The sequence below is a fragment of the Procambarus clarkii genome, chromosome 56 (assembly GCF_040958095.1).
Source record: "Procambarus clarkii isolate CNS0578487 chromosome 56, FALCON_Pclarkii_2.0, whole genome shotgun sequence".
Taxonomy (NCBI): Eukaryota; Metazoa; Arthropoda; class Malacostraca; order Decapoda; family Cambaridae; genus Procambarus; species Procambarus clarkii.
The window spans coordinates 4,054,449-4,062,876 of NC_091205.1; the positions used below are offsets into that span (position 1 = coordinate 4,054,449).

Consider the following 8,428-nt stretch of genomic DNA (forward strand, 5'->3'; position numbering starts at 1 on the left):
CTATTCTGTATCCTGTGCCTGGCCTCCTGTTTCCACTGCCTAGTTTCATTACTTTGCATGTGTGTGTGTGTGTGTGTGTGTGGTGTGACCGTACACCCGCTCTCTGTGAGAAAGTCAGCTATGAATTTATAGTAGGTAAGATTAAAACGAAAAAATCCAGGGAAGGAAGGGTTTTGGAATTAAGTTTTAGAACCGTTTTCTACGTAATATATCATAAACTTCTGTTCATATAATACGTGATGAATTCCTAATACTTTCACATGACTTATCTCTTTATTTCTGCTCTTTTAAATGTCTATATTTATACATTATCGAAGCTCTCGCTGCTTCCTCTCCTTCTACTGATACGCCCGCGTGTCTTAAATTAGCCGATCTTCCCATTACGTTTCCTGGTGTTCCTGCTACTTTGCTAGAATGTCATAAATTTCTTATATTTTCTTGCAACTTCAATTCGTATTTTTTTCATTGGTTTCTCTTTATACTACATTTTTCTTGTTTTATTTAATTTTGCCTCATTTCTTATTTTTTTATTTCTTTTATTACTATTAACTTTAGAGCTATTTTATCAAAGAATTTGCTTTTAAGTTTGCTTTAAAAGCTGGTGTGAAAAGCATATTACAGTTCCAATAATAGTTTACTTATTAACTGTCATGTGAACCTTCGTCTTGATCAGAAAGTATTCTCAAGTTACTACTTTATTCATTATAAGTTATTGGTTTAAAATATAACATGTATTTGCTTAACTCGTTGTTTTGTAAATGGTCTGAACAATTTGGTTTAATGTAAATGAAATTCTAAGAAAAACTCATATAGTTTTTTAATTTATTATTTCACATGTTTGTGAATAAATACATCATACTAACATATCCAAACCTAACATATCCTAACCTAATGTAACCTTAACCCAGCGTAACCTTAACCTAACCTAACCATGGATAGGAAGTAGCTAATAGCACTACTTAGTGGTTTTGAAGTGATAACTTGCAAGTACCGTCTCAATAAGGAAAGGTTGTTTAAGAACCAGCGAGATTTACTTCCAGGCCTCCCCCCCCCCCCCCCCCGGGCAGCCAATCGCCTGGAGAAGCTTTTAAGACTTTTTGCTGTTGTGCTCAGGACATTTAAATCCTTTCACCAAGACTTAATTTGTCCAATATATCTTCTCCTTTATAAGACCTGTGCTTGTGTTTTTCATTCACTTGTTGTGGCGACTTGCCTGATAGATTCGAGGTGAATGATAGTATACATAACACTTATTCATTTGATGTGAGGAATCAAACTGTGTGATGGTGAGGTTACAGGTAACAATTACGAGACACCGTCGTGAGGCTGCAGGTGCTCTGGTTCACGGGTAAAGTTCCTGACAACGAGGCCGAGAGGGACCTGACCAGATGGTATAGTCACGGCGACGCTGCTGACGAAAGAGAGGACAAGACTCAACAAAAGTGGTAAGAATTAATTAAGGGGGACTTAACACTATCAACATCAGAAGTCCGAGACTGTTCAACACGCTTCCATTGCATATAAGGGGCGTAACTGGCCGACCCCTTGCAGTGTTCAAGAGAGAACTATCAACATCAGAGGCCCGAGACTGTTCAACACACTTTTACTACACATAAGGGTCATAACTGGCCGAGCCCTCACAGTGTTGAAGAAAGAAGTATCAACATCAGAGGTCCGAGACTGTTCAATACGCTTCCACTACACATAAGGGTAATAACTGGCCGACCCCTTGCAGTGTTCAAGCGAGAACTATCAACATCAGAGTCCCGAGACTGTTCAACACGCTTACACTACACATAAGGGACATAACTGGCTGGCCCCCTTGCAGTGTCCACGAGAGAACTCGATAAATACCTCCAGAGGATAGCTGATCAACCAAGCTGTGGTTCATACGTCAGGCTGCGAGAAGCCTCGTCCAACAGCCTGGTTGACCAGTCCAGCAACCAGAAGGCCTGGTCGATGACCGGGCCGCGGGGTCGCTAAGCCCGGAAATCAACACAAGGTAACCATAAGGAAACAAGGTATCCCCACATTTATTTACGCCTTGGTCTGAAACACAGAGTTGTGAGTTGTAATGGTATTATTGTGGGCACTGACTGTAGAAGTTCCTGTGAGCCTGTGCACGACTTGTAGGAGGCTTGTCCCTGTACATGTGAGCCTGTGGACGACTTGCAGGAGGCTTGTCCCTGTACATGTGACCCTGTGGACGACTTGTAGGAGGCTTGTCCCTGTACATGTGACCCTGTGGACGACTTGCAGGAGGCTTGTCCCTGTACATGTGACCCTGTGCACGACTTGTAGGAGGCTTGTCCCTGTACATGTGACCCTGTGGACGACTTGTAGGAGGCTTGTCCCTGTACATGTGACCCTGTGGACGACTTGTAGGAGGCTTGTCCCTGTACATGTGACCCTGTGGACGACTTGTAGGAGGCTTGTCCCTGTACATGTGACCCTGTGCACGACTTGTAGGAGGCTTGTCCCTGTACATGTGACCCTGTGGACGACTTGCAGGAGGCTTGTCCCTGTACATGTGAGCCTGTGGACGACTTGCAGGAGGCTTGTCCCTGTACATGTGAGCCTGTGGACGACTTGTAGGAGGCTTGTCCCTGTACATGTGACCCTGTGGACGACTTGCAGGAGGCTTGTCCCTGTACATGTGACCCTGTGCACGACTTGTAGGAGGCTTGTCCCTGTACAAGTGACCCTGTGGACGACTTGTAGGAGGCTTGTCCCTGTACATGTGACCCTGTGGACGACTTGTAGGAGGCTTGTCCCTGTACATGTGACCCTGTGGACGACTTGTAGGAGGCTTGTCCCTGTACATGTGACCCTGTGCACGACTTGTAGGAGGCTTGTCCCTGTACATGTGACCCTGTGGACGACTTGCAGGAGGCTTGTCCCTGTACATGTGAGCCTGTGGACGACTTGCAGGAGGCTTGTCCCTGTACATGTGAGCCTGTGGACGATTTGCAGGAGACTTTTCCACTGATCCTGTGAGCTTGTGGAAGACTTGCAGGAGGCTTGTCCCTGTTCCTGTGAGCCTGTGGACGACTTGCTGGAGACTTTTCCACTGTTCCTGGGAGCCTGTGGAAGACTTGCAGGAGGCTTGTCCCTGTTCCTGTGAGCCTGTGGACGACTTGCAGGAGGCTTGTCCCTGTTCCTGTGAGCCTGTGGACGACTTGCAGGAGGCTTGTCCCTGTTCCTGTGAGCCTGTGGACGACTTGCTGGAGACTTTTCCACTGTTCCTGGGAGCCTGTGGAAGACTTGCAGGAGGCTTGTCCCTGTTCCTGTGAGCCTGTGGACGACTTGCAGGAGGCTTGTCCCTGTTCCTGTGAGCCTGTGGACGACTTGCAGGAGGTTTGTCCCTGTTCCTGTGAGCCTGTGGACGACTTGCTGGAGACTTTTCCACTGTTCCTGTGAGCCTGTGGAAGACTTGCAGGAGGCTTGTCCCTGTTCCTGTGAGCCTGTGGACGACTTGCTGGAGACTTTTCCACTGTTCCTGGGAGCCTGTGGAAGACTTGCAGGAGGCTTGTCCCTGTTCCTGTGAGCCTGTGGACGACTTGCTGGAGACTTTTCCACTGTTCCTGGGAGCCTGTGGAAGACTTGCAGGAGGCTTGTCCCTGTTCCTGTGAGCCTGTGGACGACTTGCAGGAGGCTTGTCCCTGTTCCTGTGAGCCTGTGGACGACTTGCTGGAGACTTTTCCACTGTTCCTGGGAGCCTGTGGGAGACTTGCAGGAGGCTTGTCCCTGTTCCTGTGAGCCTGTGGACGACTTGCTGGAGACTTTTCCACTGTTCCTGTGAGCCTGTGGAAGACTTGCAGGAGGCTTGTCCCTGTTCCTGTGAGCCTGTGGACGACTTGCTGGAGACTTTTCCACTGTTCCTGGGAGCCTGTGGAAGACTTGCAGGAGGCTTGTCCCTGTTCCTGTGAGCCTGTGGACGACTTGCAGGAGGCTTGTCCCTGTTCCTGTGAGCCTGTGGACGACTTGCTGGAGACTTTTCCACTGTTCCTGGGAGCCTGTGGAAGACTTGCAGGAGGCTTATCCCTGTTCCTGTGAGCCTGTGGACGACTTGCAGGAGGCTTGTCCCTGTTCCTGGGAGCCTGTGGACTACTTGCAGGAGGCTTGTCCCTGTTCCTGTGAGCCTGTGGACGACTTGCAGGAGGCTTGTCCATGTACCTGTGAGCCTGTGGACGAGAGCTGTAAAGCCCGTGCAGCTGGTCATATTCTGTACGTGTCGACCTACTTTATTCAACACAGAAGGGACCTTAAGCGAGAGGTTCCTCCGGGACTGAGGTTAGAGTTCCTCTTTTGTGGTGAAGCCAAGATGGCGGCAGGTGACGGCACAATTTTATACAAAAAGAGGAAGACAGGAGTAACTGAACTCTAGCTATGTGTCACAAACACGTATTCTCCTGTAAGATATTAGACATTTTAGTTCTAAGAAACCTCGCAGAACCTTTCTAATATATGTACATTGTTTACAAGCATTACCATATAATCCGTATTAAAAAATGTTGCTCTGCCAACTTATGAAAGTTCCATTGCAAGATGAAAACTATAGAAAGAGCTCTGGGCAGACTACATATTCCTGCATGACCAGATGGCTTTTGTCAGTACTACTACTCACCAGCGACTAACTTGCAAACTCGAGAAGCAGGCTGGTGTATTGAGAAAAGCACTGAGGTGGGTGAAGGAGTACCGATCAGGAAGAAGGCAAAGAGCCTGAGTGCGAGGAGACCATCATAATGGAGAGGTAATGAGTGGAGTACCTGATGGGTCGGTATTAGAGCCCATCCAAATACACGTAAACGATCTAATGCAGAGAGTAAGCTCATTCTTATTCATGTTTGCTATCAATGCTAAGCCAATGAGACAAATCAGAACAGAGGAACAATGCAAGAAAATTATAAGATGAACTAGACAATCTCAAGAGATGGTTTGAAAAAGGCTACTACACTTTAACTCTAACAAATGCAGGGTTGTGAGGATTGGAGTTGGGGCAAGAAGACCTCAGATAACTACGGTTGCATATTACATTCATAGAACACGCTCAGTTCTTCACTGTATGGACTTTTGAGTTCACAAAAGTTCAATTTTATGAGTGATCTCATAACATTTTGCATTAAAGATAACTATTTCAGCTTTAATGATTCATTTTATAAACAAACATTTGGCATGGCGATGGGTAGTTCCCTCTCCCCGGTTTTGAGCAATTTGTACACGGAATGTTTTGAAACGAATATATTACCCAGGATTTTACCCTCGAATTTGTTGTGGTACAGGTACGTCGACGATATTTTATGCCTGTGGCCGGTTATCCACGACCAAAAAAAAATTCTCATTCAGCTTAATTCGCTGGATCCGTCAATTAAATTTACAATTGAGAATGAAAGGAATGGTGTTCTGCCTTTTTCTTTTAGAGATCATGATTCATAGAATTGGTAGAAGTTTCAAATTCAGCGAGAATAGGAAACCTACCAATGTTAAGGCATGTTCAGGTAAAGCGGGTAGTATTTTCAGGAATGTTTCTCAGAGCCTTGAGAGTTTACAGCCCGGAATTATTTGATGAAGAAATAACAAATATATTTGAAATTGGGAATAAGTTAAAATACCTAAAATCGGTCTTGGATGTCATGTTTGGTTAAGCAAAATGGACGATCTACAAGCAAGCTCCCAAGTCAAAGCCAGGAATAAAAAACTTGTTGGTTTTACCATATTTTGATGGACTAGTAAATCTCGCCCTAGCCCAGAAAAACTTTAATATTAACTCAGTATTTTGAAAAATAATAATACAGTTAAGCCCATGTTAATTAAGAACTCGCCCTCGTCAGTAGCAGGTTGTGTGTACTCCATCCCTTATAATGAGTGTGCATGTGTTTATATCGGCCAGACTAGTAAATCCCTTTCCTCACGTTTAAAACAACATTCATATGCTATTCGTACAACCAAGCACTCCAGTGCACTGTATTTACATTAAAGTTTATGTGATGATTCTATCGAATTTAGAGGGGCGAAATGCATTGTTAAAAGTAAGAGTTTCATTGAACGAATGTGATCAAGTCTGCTCTGATCTAACAATGAAACATCAGTCTTAATGTGAGCCTAGACATGTACAAATTAGATCCTCCATATAAGCTTCAATATAGCATCCATTTAACCCCTTTTTCGTCCCCTTTTATCCGAAGGTTCATCCTCCTTTCTTTACTTGTATATGGGTTAATAGGCTTTTATTCTTACGTTCTTGGTGGTCAGGTGACCCGCCCTGTCGGATATAAGGTAGCCATTCACGTTTCCTTCTTTATTCTAAAATGTTCTGATGAAGGCGAATTGAGCTGAAAATGCGTTTAGCATTCTCTATTTTTCCAGGTGTGGTTTTTCCTTATACTTGGTACTTGGTTCAGTGTTTCTGTGATCGTTGTTGAATAAATAAATATATATATATATATATATATATATATATATATATATATATATATATATATATATATATATATATATATATATATATATATATATATATATATATATATATATATAAACCTAGAAGGGGTACCACCTCTGGTGCAAATGTAGGGACCCATAGCCTCGGAGAAGAAAATAAAGAGTACTCAGAGAAGACCTTGTGGATCCTCACTGAACACTTTGATATTTTCTTCTCCTACCACCCCTATTCTTTTGTTAAGTGTGTATATTTATCTAACTTTATTTGAAAATGTCATTACACAAAAAAAGTTACAATATTGATTACATACAGGGTACAAGGCTGCTTGTCACAAGTTGAACAGCTCCTCCAGCTCCTCAGATGGCGGGCAGGAACCATGGATGCAGTGAGCATTTCCTCTCTGGATTGCCACACTAAGGCGCTGAAAAAGAAAACTGGCAGCTCTGGGGTCTCTTGTTGTTTCGATTAGCTTAGACCCCAACTCCTTTAAAAAGCTAGCAGCACTTTTACCCCAGGCACCAAGTGTCTCTGAGGCAATGGGGACAAAATTGTAGTGGTGCTCAAGGTCTCTGTATTTACGTGACTTGGCCGCTTCCCGGTGATTGGCAGCTCCTCCTGCTTGTGTAGCACTGAAGTCAACATAGGTACTGGCCAAAGTTGAAACGCAAGTGTAGTCCCACACCAACTGTCTACCATTCTTCCAGGGGTTCACCGTAATTCCGTCTGGGCGACCGACAGGCTCATCAGAGTTGCGGGACATTAGGTAACGGGGCTCTCTCTCTGCTGGACAACCGGCTGTGGTAAGGCTCCTCTTAATAATGTCATTAACCTCGCCGTGTCTTGCATGCCATCCTCCCGTCCTTTGGCAAAGAAGGCCATGCCGTCCGTATCTGTCGGCCTCTGCCTCACCGCAAATACACCTGTATTCGGTGTGGATTGGGGCAGCTAGGCGGAGAGCCACGGCAATTCGGAGGGCCTGCGGTGTGAGACGGGTGCCAGTTGCTGACATTGGGGTTGCTAATAGGAAATCACCTGCATGGGGAGCTGCTACAGCTCTAAGTCGGGCAGTGTCATGTGGTGTCGTCGCAGCTTCTAGCAAAGTTGCAGCTTCTTGGTCGGCAATGGGGCGATCCCAGCTGGATTGCTTATGGGCTTCAGAAGGCGGTGGTTGGGGTGCTGGTCCTGCGAGAGAGACCCATTTGGTTGTGCAGTCTGTGAAGCTGGGATCATGCACCCCTGCCTGTTGAACTAGGTGCTCAGGTAGGATTTCCTTCACCAGGTTGTCAGACCCCACTGAAGAGGACAGGAATGCTGGTACAGCAATTTGTGTTGCTGTGCGCACGCCAAGGCCCCCGAGTCTGACAGGAAGGGAGGCCTGTTTCCACTGTGAGTCGCTGAGGGAAAGATTGAGGGCTTTTTCTAGTGTTGATTTCAGCAAGCTGTCATACTCTTCTAATTTAATATTGTTGAAAGATGGCGAACATCTTAGAAAGTAGGTCAGCCTGGGAAGGGACAAGCATCTGGTGATGAGGTAAAGTGCATCATGAGCATCGATGTCTTCAATCCTCTCGTTCATCCTCTTCAGGTCAGTGATCTTCTTACCAAGGACCCCGTCGATGGCATTCCTTCCAAGAGGAGCACCTAGGAGTGTGCTGTCCTCAGGGTTGGTTGTATGAATGTCAGGCAAAACAACCTTTATTTGCTCTATTATGTGCTGGTTGGTGGAGGTTATTTCGCACTTGGAAGGGTTCAGGGTGAGGCCTAGGCTTGCTCCTTGCTCCTGGATTATTCTTATGTCGTCCAAGAGTGAGGCTGGGGAGCCAGCTAGAGTACCATCATCCAAAAACCAAATGTTGAGCTCACTGGACAGGTTATCGGTGACTTCCTTGATAACTAGGCAGAACAGAAAAGGAGCAAGGGGGTCACCTTGTTGGACACCTTCTTGTGATTCAATTTCATGTTCCCCAAAAAGCAGAGTTAGATTCT

General features: G+C 45.4%; 1 protein-coding gene across 1 annotated transcript; it reads right to left on the minus strand.

Moving 5' to 3' along the window:
- Positions 1-2,080: 2,080 nt before the first annotated feature.
- On the minus strand, positions 2,081-4,222 carry LOC138353058 (serine/arginine repetitive matrix protein 5-like). Its single transcript, XM_069305697.1, has one exon. It carries the CDS (start codon positions 4,220-4,222, stop codon positions 2,081-2,083), a length of 2,142 nt encoding a protein of 713 aa, XP_069161798.1.
- Between the last annotated feature and the right edge of the window lie 4,206 nt (positions 4,223-8,428).

Coding starts and splice junctions, on each gene's coding strand:
- LOC138353058 (XM_069305697.1), bottom strand. CDS start 4,222: ATGACCAGCTGCACGGGCTTTACAGCTCTCGTCCACAGGCTCACAGGT.